We start from the raw sequence: 21,635 nt of genomic DNA on the forward strand, positions 1-21,635 counted from the left end.
AATAATAAAAATCAAAAGTCACGTTACTTGCTTTTTCTAGGGAGCCCACCTTGTAAAATAACATAAGGCCCCTTGCACACAAGCATATTAAATGGAGCCTCCCACTAAATGAAATATTTAAGCTTTTGACCCAAATAGCTAGTTATCTTGCTTATTAATCCGGTAGTGGTGCAGTCAATTAAATGAGCTAACCCGGGGATCATTTGGGTACATACAATACTGTCTACAATAATTAGGCCTGTAATTAAACTAGCACAATTATTTAATTCCAAATCTACTCCACTAAAAGATTGGAACTGACCTCCATAATTGTATGCTCGAATAATAATTCATCCCAAACCACATTGATTTCTTTACTACATAATCTTTTGTACCACATCGCTAATTAAATCGATATCTCAACTATCTAATCGATTTAATTACATCTTGTTCCTTGATACTTACTGGTTTTCTCTAATGATCATTTTCAACATACTAAATATGAGAATTCTATGATCAAGTGCCGAAAACCTATCAAGAGATGTATTGTACAAATTCTATATTGTTAATCTATAACTCCAATACTCATAATTGCTTCCACCAAGATTCCGGGTAATCTTGACTACAAGTATGTGTCGTGCCCATTGGTAACTCAAATGGAATAACTATTACAATCATGAAATCATAACTAACTCAAGATTAAGATTACAGTAAAATCAATGCCTATGAAAGTTAGTAAGTCTGATAATTATTATAAAGTTAATTAAATCTCATATGTGATCCTGTTCAATGTAGTCGTACTATTTAATAAATTAATACATAATTAAGACAAATCATTCAATGAATTTATTACAATCTAAACATAAATAGAGCGCCCAACTCTATTTATCAATTGCGAACTTAATTTATTTAATCATAAGATAACTTTTATTTATGTCTTCTATGAATCCATATGATGATCACATACATACATATAATATGATTAAATGGACCTTATTCAAAATATTTATGCAATTGAAAATATCTTAAATATTTTATTAATCAGAAAATAAATAAATTAATATGCTTTAAAGAGCATATAATCCCAACAGAACTACAAAACAAAAAAAAAGAAAAAAGAAGAAGAAAATGAAAAGAAAAAAAAGAGCACTCTACAACAATTCGAAAATAAATCAAAACAAGAATAATTACAGCACCAGCAACAATTTTGAGAGTTCACACACACACACAAAATTATGCAGCTCAGACAATTCTAGCAGCAAAAAAAGTATCACACACAAAAAAAAATCAACAACAATGCCACTGGAATTGTATCACACACACAAAAATCAGCAACAATGCTGTTGGAATTGTATCACACAGATAAATCAGCAACAATGTTGCTGGCATTGTATCACACACATACACACATACACAAATAAACAATAATGCTTCTGGAATTGTATAAACAATTCCAGAAGCAACAATTCCAGCAGTAAAAAAAAGTATCACACACTCAAACACAAATCCTAATCAGCCAAATTATCACACACACACACACACAAAAATCAGCAACAATGCTGCTGGAATTATATCAACAATTCCAACAGCAAAAAAAGGTATCACACACACTCAAACACAAATCCCAATCAGTCAAATTATCACACACACACACACACAAAAATAAGGAACAATGCTGTTAGAATTGTATCGCACACAAAAATCAGCAACAATTCCAACAGCAACCCTAATTACAACTCTAAAATAATCATTTCCTAATCAACCAAAATCCCAAACAACTAATTTCACAACTCTAAAATAATCATTACATTACCTTAGGTGCAAAACTATCTCGTTTGTTGTAGTTGTTGGCTGTTACGTGATGGCAGTGGGGAGTTGTGGCTGGTGCCTTGTGAGTAGATAACGAGGGCCGTTTGTGTTTGCTTTGTGAGTGCCGACTGTTGCCTGACTATTAGTCATGGCAACGGAGACCTCGCGTGATAGCTTATTGGTTGTGGTCTGTCGTCTGTGAGCGATGGCAATTGTGGCTGGAGAAGATTTTATGGGTGATGGCTAGCGTGATGGCAATTGTGGTGGCTGGAGAACTCGCGTGAGAGGTGACTCAAAACGGTTCATTTGGAAATTAGAAGGAAACAGATCAAAGCGAAACAACGTCGTTTTGGGGGGTTTTCGGGGTTTGACTCAGGGTGAATAGTAGCGCTATAAAATCTTAAAGGATTAATTAAAGTAGATTAATTATCTAAATTCAAGTGCACATACTAAATGATTACAATGTATCCATATGGAATGATCACATAGAATGATTGTAGTAAATGTTTACGATATTATTTACACTATATTTTTAGCACAACTTTTGATACTATTCACAACAAATGTTTATTAATACAAATCGCATATGCTCATCCGATATAGGATAACTCTATTCATAGTAGGAGTATAAATTTAATTTCTTTTTTTTCTAATTTGATTAGAACTTAATTTATATTTTTTCCTGTTTGAGTGATATTCCGTTACTTATGAGGAATCATAATTTTATTAGAAATAAGATAATCTTAACTAGTATAAATACGTTTATTATGCTTGTTTTTTTCACAAGCTTTTCATTAATAACATTCAATATTTTTGAATTAAGATATTTTCTCCTTTGTGAGAGTCCCCTTCTTGAGTTTTCAAAAAGTACGCTATAATGAAATCTAGTATCACTTTGATGCTGCGTCATCATCAATACAGTTATACAGAATTTGAATGTTTATCTCGTGATGCGAACCCAGAGTAAAACTTTGATATGCATGTTCAATTTAAAGTTTCAAATAACGAAGACTATTATAAAATGATTTAAGGTAAATATAAGCCTTAACCCAATAATTTAAGAAAAAAATTGAACCAAAGATAAATAAATCTTCACTTCATGTTTAGGAAAACACAAACCAAAGATTAACAAATCTTGACCTAAATACTTTTAATTGAACAGAAACCACAAGTATAAAAGAATGATATTGATGACACACTCAACACAGATAAGAATATGAGTGATAAGTAAAAATTGGAAAGTCATGAGAATACAGTTTTTGATAAGTTCATTAGTTCTCAAAAAAAGTAAAGTAAGAATTATCTTTCTATTCATATAACTATAATCATCTTCAATATTTATTTTGCAAAGCATGGTAGATTGAGTTTTTATAGGCTAATAAAAAACCAAGTTCCTAAAGTACACTTGAAAATATTGAAACAATCCTCTAAGTACAGGTTTAGTAAAGAAAATCTTTCAAATGACTAGACTAGTCAACCAACATTAATATTGGAAGAGAGGAGTAATAAGATATACTTTAATAAATACTTTATATACATACCAAGATAGAAACTTATGTACTTGTGTATGCTTGCCCACATACACACCATTTTTACCTCTTTTGCCTCAAAAAATATTCTCCAATAATCCATGTAATCTAATCTAATAAATATCCAAGACTACATAAATTTCCAACATATAAATAAATAAATTACAATATCAATAATAAAAGCTGAAACACATTTTTGTAACACAATTGGTTCGGGAACCCATTATGGATTATAAGTTAGTATCAATAATAAAAGTTTGTAACCAACTATCAATAACTAGTTGGAATTAGCTGAACCAGCCAAAAGGTGAAAATTTTATTCTTATTAATTTAATTTTTTTTCATATTATTATTTTAATACTTTGAAATCAATAACATAATCAAAGTAATTACGAGAGTGGGAGAAAAATATCTTTGATATGAATATTTTATTATTTGTCATATAACATGACTGAAAAGTGATTTATAACTCCTAAATATAAGAGTGTCTTGTTATAAAATAAGTTGGTGAGTCCGAGATTGACCCACAAGAAAAAGGTTTGATTTGTTAATTTCCTTTAAATTATCTACGAACTAGAAATATAATTCAAATACACTATTTAATTAAAGTGAAAATATGAAAATAAATTAGTTAGGGCTATGGATCTACTCTTAGTAGTACGTATAATCTAATAAATTTTTTTATCATTTTTATTTAAATTTATTGATTAATTACATAAATTATCGTTATTTTCTCATTAATTTTATTCTGAATTAAGTACTTAGTGTGTCAAAATTCAACTTGACTACAATAAGTTGAAATGTCATTTTACTGTACTCTATGCTAAGGTATTAAGAATTTATTGCGCCAAACTCCCTTATCTGTCTGTAATAAATCAAAATTTTAAAATATAACATATGGATAAAATTAAATAGAAAATAATTTAATTTATATAATTAAAAAATAATTTAGTTAAATCATATTTTTTAACTAAGAGTTTCACCTTATCCTAACTATTATTATTAGTTAAGCATAATTAAAATAAAATAATTTTTAAAATTAAAATTACAGATAATTAAAAATACAATAACTAAAATCGAAAATAAAGCTAAATTTAGTATGGAAATGATTTACAAAATATTAAAGAAGAGTATTTAGAAGAGATAAGGAGAAGAATTTGGAGAGAAAGAAGTGAAGAAAGGTGTAGAGAAATGGATGGTAGCTACATACATTTATACTAGCTCATGATCAATCCCCACCACACATGTATCATGTCTATACATTTGTTTCACTAACCAAACATAAATTTAACTCAATCCACTAAAGCATGCTTAACTTATTTCATTAACAACTCTCACACTTAACATCATAAATAAGTTTTACTTTCATAACAAAAGGCGTGGGTCTACCTCGATGACCTTTGGAATCCATATGTGACATTCATTTATCTATTTGGAGCCGTGAATTACGTGAAATTATTATTTTATCTAATAAACATAAAAAATACAGAAAATCAAATATTTAAAAGCATAATTAATAATTCATAATATATTACATCAATACAAATATAAATTATAATAAAAGCATAATATAACATTTTCACCCTTAGTAAATATACAATTTTTAACATTAATCATCATACTTACCCACATGTAGTTTTATTTATTGTATGTTTTTTTTAGGGCATGTTGGGTAGGGTTCGCATAAAAGATCGGGTCAGTTCAATCTTCTACATGAGGTCATAGACAAGGGCTTAAGGAAAAAAAAAGTCATGCCAAGCCCAACCCTTTATTTTTAAAAAAAATAAACTTATAAATTAAAACCTAAATAATAAAAAGAAAAATTTAAATCCTTAATTTATAAATCAATAATGATTCAAAAAACTTAAAATTATAATATTAAGCTCCCTCTTAAGCCTTAAATATGTAATTTTTATAAAATTATAGTACTAAAAATTAAATATGTAATTTTTTTTGCTTCATTTTCTTTCTTTATTATTTTATTTTGAAATAATCATTTGTTTTAATCATTATTGATTATAATAAATTTTTTATAATTAACTCATTAAAAATTTATGACCATTTAAAAAATAATAAAAAATATGTGAAGCCTAGGCCCGACCCTTATACTAACATGTACTTGCCTACAATTTACCATTTTTAATAGTGATGTCAATGGGGTGGGTTCAGGGCAGGGATCATAATCCTCGTACCTGAACTTGATTTAGAAGCAATTCTCCAAACCCGCCCCATACCCAAAAAATTATAATGGGGAATAGTTTGGGTATGTCCCCGAAAATCTCCGAATTGAGGGGGGATTAAAGCGGGGACCCGATCCCCATTTCTTTAAAAAATAATTTCTAAATATTTCAATTCCTTTTTTTTAAAATAATAATTCTAACAACCTCCATATTTAGAAATAAAATTACAAATGATCAAATTTCATATTAGAAATAAAATTACAAGTGATCAAAATTTTAACAACTTCCACATAAATAAAAACATAATAATTCTAAACCTTCAACATAATTACAAATGATCAAATTTTATATGACAAATTAAAATAATTTTAAGTCTTCAACATAAACTTATAGCTATCACCATTGATGCACGTTCTAAGATTCTTCATATACCTATAACAACATAAACAAAAAATAAATAAATAAATAAATACATGTTTTAACAATTCAACTTAATAAATACTTGACAAAATAATATAAATTAAAACTATATACCTCTATCTTTTAAGTGTATCATAAAAAAATGAAAAATGAAAAATGAAAATATAAGACAGTAGAAAAATGAAAAAGTAGGGAAAATCTTGTACAAGAATGCTTATGGGTGACCCCATTTATTTTCTTTTAGTTCAAGCTGGTCTATGTTAAAAAGTTTCCACATTGGTTGGTCTATGGATGAGCATCTATCCAACAGTTTCCCCCTTTTCCCTGTTAAGAATATGTTATAATTACTATTTATTATGTGAAATAGTTTGATGGAACTCTAATGTCTAATATGTTAAAAATCAGATTGCATAGCTTAATTTCCAACCTCATGATTTTCTCCAACTTGTCTATTACTTCTGCAGCAAAAGAATAGGATATAGAAACAAAGGATTCCAAAATTTCAAGAAAACCAAACATAGTCGCATCAAGTATCAATCAACTCCAGGTTCTAAAACTCAAAATCATGTGTGTGTATGTGTGTATGCTATATTCATATTTAAAAAAAAAGTAGCAAATCAATAATGATTTATTTTAATATAATATTAAGGACATATGGTAAAATCTTCCATTTGAAGTAAACAAAAAATGCAAGTGACAGTGGCAGTGTAACATGTTAAGGCAGAAACAGAGAACAATTATCAAGGAAATGAGATTTTATAAATTTGAATTGAGGAACTTGAATAGAGATGTAAAGTCAGCAAATTAAGAAGGAAAAAGAAACAAAAACTAAAACAAGACTAAAAAGTATGGAGCCCAACTGATCTTTAATTCTTCTTTTCACCTTCAACTTTCTTCTTAAGATGATTGATTGTATAGGTGATAAAATATTCCAGATAGCAACACCCATAAATAAAATGTGGCCAACAATTGCATTGCATTGTGATAACCTTGAATCCATTGAGACCCTTCTCCGAAAATCGCAATAGGAAACAAATACAACAACGAGATTATAGTAATCCATCCGTACAAATTCAATCCATTAATCCAACCAACAGGTAAGTGCGACTACTTGCACTAGATAAATCGAAGCTAGTCCCCAAAGGAAGTGCTAAAAATGACAGTCAAATGCAACTCAATGACTCATTACTGATAAACAAACATACGCACAAAGACACCATGCCAAAGCGTCATCTTACAGATTGAAAATATTTTTTAGATTGTATTATCAATCTTAATTTCTTTCAATTAGGTTAATGTAACTTCATATATTTATCTCTCATGCGACCCAATGAAATCTCACCTTTATTAGGCCCAAAGCATGGTTTTCGGTAACTCAAATCATGGCTGCAGCCTCCGTTTCAGTGAGCTCTGCATGGCTGCAGTTTGTGCTTCAGGCTATGTGACTGAGAATGAAAACACACAAAATGTAAAATTGACTCAAATCAATGAAACCAGATGCAATTTGAAAGAAAGAAAGAAATAAATAAAATACGAAAAGCTAAAACCTTGCAGTAGGAGAACCAATAGCGTGGCTGAGTGTTGGTCGGTGACGATGAACAGTGGCGACTAACTAGCTGTTAGCGACGGCGGCGGCGACTGACGAGCTGTTAGGGTTTCTTTTGGGGGAACGATCGATTCAATCCAAATGAATTGAGGAATAATTTTTTTTTGTTTTTATTTTTGGGTCGGGTTAGGGGGCCTGAAAAAATCCCCAAATCCAAACCTGAAATGTTTTTGCGGCTTAGACCCATACCTGAAACGGACCTGAATTCATTTTAATATTTTTCTTGGGCCCCATACCTGCCCTAAATTAATCGGGGCCCCGTGGGTATTGCTGCCAACTCTAATTTCTAATGCTAGGCTGTGAGAAAAAAAGAATAGGATAGGATTATTTGACTAAATTATATTTTGCTCAAAATAAGCTAAAAAAGTAGTAAATTGAAGAAACAAAAATTATAAACTATGTAATTGTGATTGTCTTGGATTGGGTGTGCAACTCTCTTAGATTCACACTCAATACATCACCATGGGTTTAATATTCCTTTTTAGTTTCAACTAAGTTATGAGGAGTATTTCTACTCCTCATAATCTTCAGTCTAGTAAACATGGTATCAAGCACTCATTGTGTCAAAGGGTAATGATCTTCTGCTAAATGCGATGTAAAGAGCATGTTGTGCTAGATGATAATAATCATTCTATTGAAAAAATGACAAGACCATCCACTAAATAGCTTAGATGCATTCTCTGTCGACAATGAGTCAAGATGACCCACAAAATATTAGAGGAAAGTTTTCTCTTTAATAAATATGGCGCTAAGTGCTCATCGTGCCAAACAGTAATGATCTTTCACTAGGGAGCCAATAAACCGTGCAAAATCTAATTAAGATACACTGTCTGTCGACAATTAGTCAAAAGAACCACTTAAATTAGAGAGATAGAGTAAATAAACTTACCAAATTAAGCTCATGGACCATGTTGAGGCTTCACCTTCAATATAAGCTTGAAGTTAAATTAGCTACTCATTTTTTAACTAGGGAAAAAATGAAATTTTTATTAAAATACATGGAAAATATAAGATGGAGAGAGAATTACAGAAAATGAAGCTAAAAAATGAATTAAGATTTGTTAAATTGGGGGTGGGGGAGTCTCTTATTTATATATACAATGGATAAATCATGGGCGTCGAATGAAAACAACTCAGACGCTCAGGATTGCACCGCGTGGCAAGTTTTGATTGGCTGGAACACATCATCAATCAACGCCACATTAGTATTTCAGTTTAATAATATGTTGTCACATCGTCGGTCAATGCCACGTCATTGTACTATATATGTGAACAATATCGTATATGTGAACAGTACCGTACATGTAAACAATACCACAGACCCTAAGGTCACTACTACAAAAAAGAAAAATAATGACCCATATGTTATGATAGTTTTTATTAACAATCATCATTAAAAATAAGGAAATTATCATTGCACCACCTTTATTTTGCCTTATGTTCATCTAACACCACCACAAAATTCTAACATGTTCTTTGCACCACCTTTCTTTTTAAATTTGTATCAATTAGCCACTTTTGCACTAACACCGTTAAATAATTTAAACAGGATGATAATTTTACCTCTAAATAAATTGAAAGACCATTTTATTTTATAAAAGCTATGAAAAATAAAAAAATTATAATTATAAAAATACCCCTAAATTTAATAAAAAATAAATCCCAAACAAAGGTGTTCAGCTGATTTTTATTAAATTTTGATTTTGTAAAATTTTAATAATTATTTTTATTAAAATTTATAATTTTTCAAAATTTTAATTAAAAACTGAATTTATTTATTAAAATTTATAATTTTGCAAAATTTTATTAAAATACCTAAATTTATTGATTAAAAAAACCCAAAACTTTAATAATTTAGGATATTTTTATTAAATCCCAAAATTTGCAATTGTTTTTATAATTATAATTTTTATTAAAAATAAAAATTCTAATTTTGGGATTTATTTTTTATTAAATTTAGGGTATTTTTATAATTATAATTTTTTTTTATTTTTCAAAGTTTTTATAAAATAAAATTATTTTTTAAATTTATTTAGAGGTAAAATTGTCATTTCGTTTAAATTATTTAACGGTGTTAGTACAAAAGTGGCTAATTGATACAAATTTAAAAAGAAATATGGTGCAGAGAACATGTTAGAATTTTGTGATGGTTGGATGAATATAAAGCAAAAGAGAAGTGGTATAATGATAATTTTCCTTAAAAATATTTGATGACGTTTATTATAAAAAGGTCATAATAGATAATATTTACAACGACGGTTCTATTATATAACCGTTATTAAATATCATTCTTACTTTTAATGATGGTTATTTATAAAAACAGTCATTCAAAGTTTAAAATTTATAATGACGGTTCTATTATATGATCGTCATTAAATGTGAACTAAAATATAGTTTTACTTTTAGTGACGATTATTTGTAAAAAAAACATTAAAAGTTCAAGGTTTATAATGACGATTCTATGATATAACCGTCATTAAAAGTCAAGCTATTACTTTTAATGACGGTTATATCACAGAATCGTCATTAAAAGTCACTACTACAAAAGTACAAAACAATGACTCTTATGTTATGACGGTTTTTCTTAACAGCTATCATTAAAAGTATTTGTTGGCCGTTACAATATGAACCGTCATAATATCTAACTTTCACAATGACGATTCTATTATATAACGGTCATTAAATATCAAACTAAATATAGTCTTAATTTTAATAACAATTATGTATAAAAACAGTCATGGAAAATAATCTAATATTTATAATGACGGTTCTATTATATAACAATCATTAGGTGTCAAGCTAAAATGTAATCTTACTTCTAATGACAGTTATGTGTAAAAATTGTCATTGAAAATAATCTGACATTTATAATGATGGTTATATTATATAAGGGTCATTAACTGTAAAAGAATTAAACAGCAACATTTAAATTAAAAAAAAAAAGATTTCTCTTGAAACAAGAAATGACATTGTTTAGAATAAAAACAAAATAAAAACGCAACCCTCTTCAGTCTTCACTCATCATTTTTTCCCCTATGTCTCGTCACTCTCTGTCTCTCGTCATTCTCACACTCACAAAGCCCTTCTCACTTTAAATCCTCACACAAGCACCGAACTATTACCGACATTCTCTCATTTATTGCTGTCACCATCAAATTCAAAAATGTCTCTCATTTATACGAAGTACCCACCAGATGTGTGTGCTGCCACCATCGAATTCAAAAGCCTAATTAAGACTCACTCACCACATATAGAGCAACCAATCATTCGAATAATACAGGTAAATCATGTTTTAGTATGGTGTTTGATGTCAATTTTAACGTTCTTGTCAAATTCAAACCCTAGACATGTATAGACTAGATGTGTTCTTGTCAAATTCGAATCATAGACATGTACAACCTAGATGTGTTGTCAAATTCGAACCCTAGACATTTACAGACTAGATGTTTTCTTGTCAAATTCGAACCCTATACATGTAAAACTTGAAAATCTTACATGTGTTCTTGTTAATTTGGATCTATTTTATTGGTTTTTCATGTTTATTTATTTGAACTTCTAATGATTTAAATACCTGCTTGTGACCATACCTAAAGCCATGATTGGCAGAACATTGTGAAACTCAAGTAAAGGAATTATATGGTCTTGTGTTGGAGCAAGTATTACCAAAACATGTGGATTGCTCATTTTTCTGTTTAATTCTTTTTTCTATCACAGAGTTTTTGCAACTATAAATATTACTAAAAGGATTACAGGAAGGGCAACTCAAGCCAAAGCTTGGTTTCCAATCTTCTTTCTATATGCTTTTATTATTATTGTTGCTGTTGTTGTTTTCTTGGTTATGTAACTCTTTTGTTTGTTCTTTCTTTTTTTTTGTTTTGCAATAATTAAATTTCTTTTGGCTAATGTTCTTGACTTTTGTTGGTTTAGCAAGCTGGATGCTAAATATTTTTAATTTGTTAATGAAATGTAGGTGTCAATGTTATTATATGATATTGCCCAGCATTATGCAATCTACCATACTGATTCTTTAATTTTTTTTTTTAGGTTATAGTCTAAAATCAAATTCTTTCATTCTAAAAAATCAAACCAAAAGACAGAAATAACTTATATATATCTAGATTGATATTAGAGTTAGAACAATTTGTAAAGACTTTAGTAGTGTATATATATACTATGCCTTTAGTGGTATATATAGTATGCCTTTACAATCATAGCCATCCCAACATACGAAACAAAGAGCTTGAAAATTTTGTTGGAGTCCCCATGGCCAGTTTCTTTGATGCAAACCATTATCTTTATATTGTCCATCAATCTTGATCAATAGTTTTTCGATTTTTTTTCATCTTGCATTGACTGGAATCATATGTAAAGGTTCGTACATAGTTAACTAACGGAGTATAAAAGTACTCCTCCTTTAACATATACGCATATAATTACTATAATTTTATTGTTAAATTTGATTTAGATTGTAAAGATTTTTGCTAATTTTATCAGGACAGGTGTTGGGATATTGATTGGTGTTGTAGTTCAAGCACTTGCCAGTAAGTTGAATTTCTTTGGCTTTTGTTTTCTCATTTTGAAACAATTTAGTGTTATTTCAATTTTTTTTTTCATATTCTTAGAATTTCTCAATGGACTGCCGATTTTTGAATCATGTAAATTATTCTTGTTCATGACAATAATATTGTGTAATTTTAATCCTTTAGTTCAAATCTTTTTGGTTTCTGCAAGTGTAAGGTATAACTCATCTAGTCATAATTCATTGCATATTGATTGGTAGACCTTCAGGACTTACCTTTTCCCACCTTTGTAACTGGCTTACTACACTCCTTTTGTTAATGCTAATTTGATTGATTTTTAGCTTATGATATTCCAAGTTTTCTCTAGTCTCCAAGTATGGATTTTAAGGATTAAGTCCTATATACATTCTTTTAACAACATTTTAAATATTTAATCAGAGTATGAATCATCAGCTTGCCATTGAAACTTTTATATGTGTTCATACATATTTAGAAGGACTAACAGTTAAAAAATGATTGAGATTGCACATAAGGTGGTAGGAATTTTCTGTATGATCTATCCTATCTTTAAAACAAGCAACTTAAATATACAAATAAAGTCTCAATGACACTTTGGTATTTGAGATTATTTCCCTCTTTTGTTATGCAAGTAAGATTGACAATTTTTTTTTATTTATTCTTCTGCATAATAAATGAACAAGTTTGTTGGTCCCATGTCTTAAATAAAGTGTCTATAAACATAAAACTGAGGTTGAACCAAACCTTTGCATACTTGGTAGAAAAACAGCACTTGGGAGTTTGTTGGTCATATTTCACTACTGTTTATGCAGAAAAACAACACCTAAAATGTTGTTGGTGCTTTTTAGCTATTGTTAATCAGTAAAAACATTACCTAGAACTTTCCAAGGGGTGTTTTGCAGTTGTTTTGTAACTAAAACTACACTTGGAAATTTTGGGTGCTGTCTTGCTATAATTTTACTGCTAAAAGTGCCCCTATCAAGTGTTGTTTAAATGTTGTTTTGAACCTTCTTTTGTTGTTTTTGTTATGTCTAAACTCAATCCATTTTTTTCTTTGGTAATTAGTAGGTCCAGCTTTTGCAAAGTAATATCCAAGCTTACTGATAATTCTTTGGTTAAGAGGTAGCAATCTAAATTGTAGGCACTAATTATTATTTTCCAGTGCGTAATTGATAGGTAGTGGGTGTCATATGGATGATGTAGTTAAATCCTTTTTTATTATCTCTATTTTGGAAAATGTATTGTCATTTACTATCATATAGTTATTTTGTATTTTTATTTATTAACATATACTAGTTCGAGCAATGGGGAATGAAAGAATTATTAAAATATTTGTTTGATAAGCTAGAAAGTGATAGAAAATTAGAAGGAAAATGTAACTAACAAAGAAAAAATAGTAACTAAAAAATTTTATAGGTGTTATTTTGTAGCTGAAACAACGCCTTAGAATTTTCAGGTGCTGTTTCCTCTTTTTCTACTTTTTATTTCTATAATTTTTTTCCTATTATGCACATACTAATTCCCCCCCTCCCTTTTGTAATTAACAGATTTTTATAAGACAGCATCTAAGCACGTTAATTCTTTGGTTACGAGGCAGTAAATTTCAGGCTTGAAATGGTAGAGTTATGGAAATTTTGATGTAGAAACTAATTTGTACTCTATTGTAGGTTAATGACATTAATGTTTTTTTTGTAAAGTTATCATTTGTACATGAGACACTTAAGTGAATTTAATAGGAAATTGCAATTGAAACAGAGGCTTCAAATGGTTCTTAAATTACAAATTATTATTATTATTATTATTATTATTATTATAAAACTGTCATTAAAGGTACCATTTTAATGATGGTTCTTTAAAAAATTGTCATTAGAGGTACATTTTAATGACGGTTCGTTAAAAAATTATCATTAAAATGGTATCTTTAATGACAATTTTATGCAAAAACAAATCGTCATTAAACCTTATGTAGATACTGTAAATAATGACTGTTTAGTAAAATAACCATCATTATTAATACACTTTAATGACGGTTAATAAACCATCATATGATAGTTTCAAAACCGTCATCTTATATTATTTAAAACTGTCATTGTTGACCATTTTTGTAGTAGTGGCTTTTCAGCTGTTCCAAGTTAAAAAAGGGTATCCATTTTGCCATTTGATCACTCGTTAATTGTAAATTAATCAAAATACCCCTAAAATACATAAAATTCTTAAATTACAATAAAACAAACACAATTAAAGTACAAGATACTTAAATACATTAAAATAGAGATGTTAGTGAGAGTTAGAATACAAAATGATGATTTTACCCTTCCTAAATATACATTCTTCAACACTCAACAAGTGTCAATTTGTGGTGGTTGGCTGGCAATGGCTCGACAAGAAGCAATGATGTCTTTGTACGTGGCTAGTTTGCTGGTGGTTGGCAGGCGGTGATGCAAGCGGCTGTAGATTCACTCAGTTTTGACTTAGGGTTTGTAAGTTTGTTTTTGTGTTTTGAGATTGAGAGATGTCCCGACTCCTGTGTGAGAGTGAGTGTGAGTGTGAGTGTGAGTGTGAGTGTGAATGTGTGAATTGTGATGAATATGTGTGTTATATCGTTACGACATGTGCGACTGTTTTGTGCTCTCTTTTTTTTTTTTTTAAGTTTTAGGGTCAGGTTAGGTCAGGACTGGATTCTGACCCAAATTTGATCGGACCCTAATTTTTTGTCCCTAACTTGACCGATGACCTGAGAGTCAAAGCTTGAAAAATTCAGACCAGGTCAATCGGGCCAAAATTCAGGCCCCATCCTTTTGCCATCTCTAGCAATGAAACAACAACTAGGTTTAGCTTATTTTTAATGGATTAGGGGCTAAATTACGGAATGGATTTGTAATGGTTTAGCTTATCACATTCACATTAATTGGTTTTCTTCGATCTAAATGAATAAGTTACGACCACTAGGTAATGTATTTAGTGGAAATGGGAGAAATTAGATTTAGCTTATTTGTTATTTACATTATTTATTTGGGTGAGACTATTTGAATCAATCAAATATTTCTCTACATCTATTTATTATATGTACCTATTACAAAAAATAATTCATTTAAATTTTTACTCTAAAAACTTCCAAAACCCTAAATTAGCCTTAACAAAATATCATTTTTTTTTATTTTGATAATGTTTTATAAAAGGCCATTTATATTGCCGTCTTTATCTCCATCTCTATTAGCAGCCATAAAATATTTTTCGAAAAATACCAAACTTAATCTTTCTTCATTTTCTTTTCACAAATTCCAACCTTAGCGAAATTCTCAGATGAAATCTGAAGAAAAACCACCACTTACAGTTTAGAAATTAAGAAATATTTTATTAATGAAGAAAAGTTCTACAATTGGTTTTTTTAATTTAAAGTAGATTTTTTTTTTCCTTAGAAAGTTCTACTTCCCAAATTGTCTAAAAAATCAAATTATTTTTTACATCAAATTCTCATCAATTGGGTTTCTGAAATTTTTTTTCCTATCTCTCGAAATATGGATGATTAGATAATAAAAGTAGGCTGATTTCTACGAGTCCTAGATTCTTTAAACATGTATTGATTTGTTACCCTTTAAATTCAAACATATATGGTTAAATGAGTAGCTAATCGTTATGTAAATTTAAAAGATAGTTTGAATATATGATAAATATGTGTAAATATCATGTCTTTTGTAATAATTTAATAAAAGGATTTTGTCGTAATATAATTTTTTTAATTTTAAAATAGGTTTAAAAAAATGTATGGCTTCAAATAATCTTATTTTATTTCTTTTTAATGTGATGATTTTGTCCCAATCCGAATTGGGTGCAACACCAATCGAAATCTGATAATCTCTCGTCGAATCGGCTAAAATGGCTAGCCCTTTACGTGATAGTAAGATTTACAAAAAGAGCAATCAAACGACAAATCCATACTAAAGTTTGAGTGTCTATTTTTGAAATCTTGGTGGTCTACATCTGATTTGTAAATTAAGACAAACTTTAAGATCTTAAAATCCTGAAAATTGTGGCCCATCTAAACGTGGCTGTCAATACAACTAGCAAATCACGCTCAAAATAAAAAGAAATGGGACAGCTTCTTTTTTAATGAATTTAAGAATATGTGGTATGACTCATTGGTTATTGTAAAAAATTTTAAACGTGATTGAAGGTTGGTGCCACAGAGAAAATGATTTTGATGATTTGATCTAGGGATGGCAACATTTCTGTGGGGCCTAAACTCGCGGGCTCCCGATCAATTCAGGTTGGCTATGAGTTCTCGAAAAACTTTAAAATTAAAAGTGAGTTTATTTCGGGAATAAACTCAAACTCCAAGTATATTTTGGGTTTGTATTTGGGGATTTTATCAGGTCCCTGAACCTGAATCCAAATTCGAAATATATATATATATATATATATTAAAATGTATTTTAATTTAACCAATAATTATAAAAACTCAAACAACAAAAAAATAACAAAACCCTAGATCTAAACTTACGGTCTCTCTCAAAACGCTAGACTCTACCCATCGCCACCTCCATGTCTTCACCGGAGCTTCCCTTTCCCGGCTTCCAATACGAGAATGGTGAACTGTTATGGGCTCCGATGTGGTCGCCATTATGTTGAGTTGAGTTGACTCGGCAACTTGGAGCCTTGAAGAAGCGAATAAGTAAGTGAGGAAAAGAATAGAACAAGGAGGAGAAGAAGAAAAGAATGTGTCGGCAACCTCACATGGCTTGATACACAAAAATAAAGAGCATTGTTCAAATTTTTTTATTCAATTTTTTAAATTTCTTTAATAATTGGCGCTTTATAGATTTGGCAATGACAAGATTGTTTCTTCTTTAAGGCAAAGAGAGTTGCATTCTTTTTAAGGCAAAGAGAGAGTTGAGAGAAATGTGAAGAAGATTTCTCTAATAATTGGTGAGAGATTGAGACCAATCAATTTTTTTTCTTTTTTTTTAATTTTTTTGTTTGGTTATGTCCAGGTTTTGAAAATTGGATCGTTTGTCACTTTATTTTCAAACTTTTTTATTATTAATGTTTTAAAAAAAATTAAATGGAGATCATATTTTATTATGGGAAATTATCATTCGTCCACCCTAAGATTACATCGTTATCAAAATTACTACAAAACTTTGACAGTGTATCAGCCGTCCACCCTTAGATGACAAAACATATCTCCCAACCACCATTCCGTCAACTGCTGTTTACAACTTAACAGAATTGAAACAAAATGACGATATTGCCATTAAGCATGAAATTAATGTTAAAAAGGCAAAACTGCCCTAAAGATGAAACAATGCCAAATGTAGCCGTTGGACTCAACAACGGTAACAATTTTGGCTATATAATGAGCCAAAAACAGCAGCCTCATTGAACAACAACAACAACACACACCTCATTCCTCAACAACAACAACAACAACACACACCTCATTGAAAGAAAGCAAAAATTAGCTACTCCTCAACAACAACAAATCGGCACACACACCTCATTGAAAGAAACAAAAAAATTGCTACTCATTAACAACAATAAATCAGCAGCACATTTCCTTGAAAATGGCCTCCAGTGAAGCATCGAGTTCTGGTGTCAGTGGATTTAAAAGATATAAAAAAGTGAAATGTCAGCCAAAATATTGCAAGTGTGGCGTGCAAGCAGTGGCCATGGTGTCAACTACATTGCAAAATCCTAATGCAGTGTTTTGGTCATGCAGGTGGAAGCATTGTGGAGTGAAGCACTGTGATTTTTGGGAATGGTTCACTACAGAATCTCTTATATATCCTACTACTAATGATGAGATGGCATACGAGCAAAACCTGAAGCTAAATGATGATGTGGTGAAAATAAAAAAGAGGCTGAAACTCATTGAAGGAAGGCTTAAATATATCTTAATTCTGCTGGTGTGTGTATTTGTAACTGTTTTTATGAGAAAGTAATATGGCTTGTAATAAAGTTTCAACAGTAATGGTTTAGCTCATGTAATGTTCCTAACAAAATATATCCTTAACAATACTGTTGTCAATAATCAATTGAAACAGTGATAGTGTAATTAATTAACATCCAAACCGTGCAAATAACATATCTTCTTCAGTTCAATAAAAATCCAAAACATGGTTTAGCTCATGCAAGAGCATAGTGAAATAACATAACCAACATAAGAGTTTAGAAATCTGAAATTGACAAAATTCAATAACATAACCAACATAAGTGTTTAAGAAATTGAAATTGATGACATGTTTCCCAACAAATTGAGTATCAAACTCATTTTAAAGCACCTGTTACAGTTGACGACTATGATGGATTCTGGAATTGGTTAGCTTGGGATGTGTTGACATCTGTTTTCCTTTTCCTTCCTAAATTACAAAAGAAAAAATTAATCAAACTCTTATGTATGCATTATGAACTGTGAATTATATATTAAAACAAATTAATGAAACTCAACCTCTTTTACTGGTTGTTCCAGCAACTGCAGTAGTACTTTTATTTTTTCTTTTCTTTGATCCAATATTGGAACCCTCGCCTGGCCCACTTGCTTGTACTGTCTGCTGAGATGGTTGGCCTGAAAGACTTGCTGGCTGGCCTGAAAGACTTGTTGGCTGGCTTGAAAAACTTGCAGGCTCGGCTGAAGGAGTTGGTAGTTGGCTTGAAAAACTTGCTGGCTGGGCTGAAGGAGTTGCTGGTTGGCTTGAAAAACTTGCTGGCTCAGCTGAAGCATTTCCATCTGAGAACTGTAAACAATATAAATAGTCAAGTTAAGCATTTGCATACTGCTGATCAGCATGCTTAGTTAGCGTGACCTTTAGAAAAATGCAATGACTATTATGTTAAATAATAATGAAAACAATATAAACAACATACTTGAGAATTAGTACTCCTTGCTCGTGCTGCCCGTGCAACAGAAGGCCTCAATGGACAAGATCTTACATTGTGGTTAGAGCCACCACAAACTGAACAATTGACAAAGAATCTCCTGCTGCGTTTCTGAGGTTCAGTTGCTGCTCTCTTCCTACATTTCTTTGGCCTCCCAATCTTTTTTTGCACAATTGGGGGATCAATTAGTGGCCTTTCACCACGGTCCCATGTACGCTCATCCGGAATTGGACTAAACATAACCGAGTACGTATTAATGTAAGCTTGCTTGGTGAAGCAAAATGGTATGTACTCCTCAATTTCGTGTCTCGCATAACCTATGCAAGCCATGGCGTGAGAGCAAGGTAAACCGGCAATTTCCCAATACCCACAGTCACACGTTCTGTCCTCTAATTTCACAACAAACTTCCTAGCTGGATAATAAGATTTATCCATGACTTGAAAATTCAAGTCTCCCGAAGGGTGCACGGTCATTTTCTCTCCTTTCTTGTAAGATGTATCCAGCTCTTTATAAATCCTCGGAGTAACAGATTTTGCCCAAGCTTTTGCTTCATTTTTTCTCTTTGTGAATCTTTTCATAAGTCTACACCTAATCTCCTCAAGCATCGATAGCACAGGCCTATCTCTGTAAGGCAAAATCCAGCTGTTGAAACACTCAGATGCATTATTGTTAGTTCTCTCAACTTTACAATTTCTGTCATATGCATGCATCGACCAAGTGTACCCTTGCAGTTCTCTTTCCAGCCAATTATAAGCCGCTATCTTTTCTTCTTTAATCAATGCCATTGCCTCATTAAAGTCGTGCCTGTTACTGCTCTTGGCTGCCCTCCAAAAAAGATTCCGCAACTTGGCACCAGCATGGTCTTTAGCAAAGTTAGCATACACATGCCTACAACATGCCCTATGATAGGCAGAAGGCCATGTGTTTGGAATCGCATTCAACAGTCCCTTTTGCCTGTCACTAATGAATGTGACCTGCCTTCCATCATCTAAATAGTTGTGCAAATGTTCAAGAAACCAGGTCCATGTTTCAGTATTTTCAATTTCGCACACACATATAGCCAATGGGACAATCCCTTTGTTAGCATCTGTAGCAATAGCAGCCAATAACACTCCTCCATATTTCCCCTTCAGGTGGCAGCCATCAATTCCAATGAAGGGTCGGCAACCATTGAGGAAAGCATTTTTTTGTGCAGGAAATGCGACAAAGAATCTTTGAAATAAACATTTCTCGGGATAACTCGCTGTATCGCATAATACCTTGCAAATAGCACCTGGATCAGCCTGATGAATGGCTGCAGCATACTGAAATAGCTTCTCATAGCCCTTAGAATGATCACCGTACACCAAAACCCTTGCTTTTTCTCTAGCCCTATACATTGTTAGCTTCTCAATCTTCAATCTAAATTTTTCCTGCATATAAGTCCTAAGAAGAGATATCTTGACATTAGCATCAATAGCAACATGCCCTTTTATCATTTCAGCAATCCATGTAGAAGTAACCTTCACAGATTTCTTAGTAAGCCTGCACTCATGCTTTTTGTGGTATCCTCGCAACCAAAATCCATTTCGGTCATTCAATCTCGCACCATTAACAAACCATGGACAACCAGGCTATTTACAAGTTGCATAATATCTCCTCGGTTCACTATATTTGATGTTAATATTGAACCCTTTCCTAACCATCACCTCATGCAGCACTTCTCTGAAATGACCTACATCCCTGAACACATCACCACCCTAAGCCTATGTACTCCATCACCATCTAACTTATACTCATGCTTTTCTAAATAATTTCTAAACTGCACACTGCCTAAATTCATGTCCTCATCTGAAGAATTAACAGCCATTTGGAACTCCCTAGTATCATCATCCAAAAAAATATCTGCATCGCTATCACTGTCATGTTGGTTTCCCCTACTGCCATCACTGTCATCACTGTCCTCTACAGGCGCGGTATCATCAACAGACACAGTAGGTGGTGGTTGCTCACCATCACCCTCTTTGCCATCATCATCATCATTACTGCCAACCCCTTTGTCTGACCATTCTGATAGCAAATCATCTTCAACAAGCACAGTAGGTTCCTCACCATCACCCTCATCATCATCACCACTGTCTAATCTCTTGCCTGACCAATTTGATAACAAGTCATCTTCATCTTTAGTTGGATGTCTAACTTTGGAAGTACTCTGATGCTCTGCTCTATTAATCTGATCATTCAATGTAGTTATAGCTTCTGAAGGCAGATGTATCCCTAAGTTGATTGCAGTAATGGAGAATCTGGATATTGAGGGTATAACACTGGTACCACTTCAACTTCAAATGTGTTTAAACCCATTGAGTTATGAATCCCGAATAATCTGTTTAACCCAAAATCAGAATCCACCACAACCTTCGCTTTGTTATCTGGATTCATAACAGTTAACAAGATTTGTCCAGCTTCGTTTAACCCATGTACTCCTGTTATCTTTAATGCTTCAACCCTTATTTTATCAACAGAACAACTTTCAGGGTAAATCAAACCTACACAACGTTTTTCTCCTTTGAAATGAATCACTAACTCCATTGGAGACATGCTGTCATATCAAATGCAAAAAAGAATAACCTAATTAAATCCAAACTCAAGCTTTTTTAAAAACTAAAATAGGAAATTAATGAGATTCTACAGCAAAAAGGACTTCAATTGACATACAAA

The 21,635-nt window shown here is 31.3% G+C and overlaps 1 protein-coding gene and 1 long non-coding RNA gene across 2 annotated transcripts; one reads left to right on the forward strand and one right to left on the reverse strand.

Annotated features, from left to right (window-relative positions):
• Nucleotides 1–10,516: 10,516 nt before the first annotated feature.
• Nucleotides 10,517–13,815, forward strand: LOC102618969 (uncharacterized). Its single transcript, XR_372127.4, has 3 exons — nt 10,517–10,803; nt 12,018–12,064; nt 13,609–13,815. It is a non-coding gene; the product is annotated as an uncharacterized LOC102618969 (long non-coding RNA).
• A 4,689-nt stretch (nt 13,816–18,504) lies between these two features.
• Nucleotides 18,505–21,515, reverse strand: LOC107175369 (uncharacterized). The gene is made up of 4 exons (XM_052434920.1): nt 21,249–21,515; nt 20,657–21,150; nt 18,926–20,519; nt 18,505–18,795 (listed from the first exon to the last, which is right to left on the reverse strand). Exons 1-4 carry the CDS (start codon nt 21,513–21,515, stop codon nt 18,505–18,507), a joined length of 2,646 nt encoding a protein of 881 aa, XP_052290880.1.
• Nucleotides 21,516–21,635: the final 120 nt, after the last annotated feature.

The sequence above is a fragment of the Citrus sinensis genome, chromosome 2 (assembly GCF_022201045.2).
Source record: "Citrus sinensis cultivar Valencia sweet orange chromosome 2, DVS_A1.0, whole genome shotgun sequence".
Taxonomy (NCBI): Eukaryota; Viridiplantae; Streptophyta; class Magnoliopsida; order Sapindales; family Rutaceae; genus Citrus; species Citrus sinensis.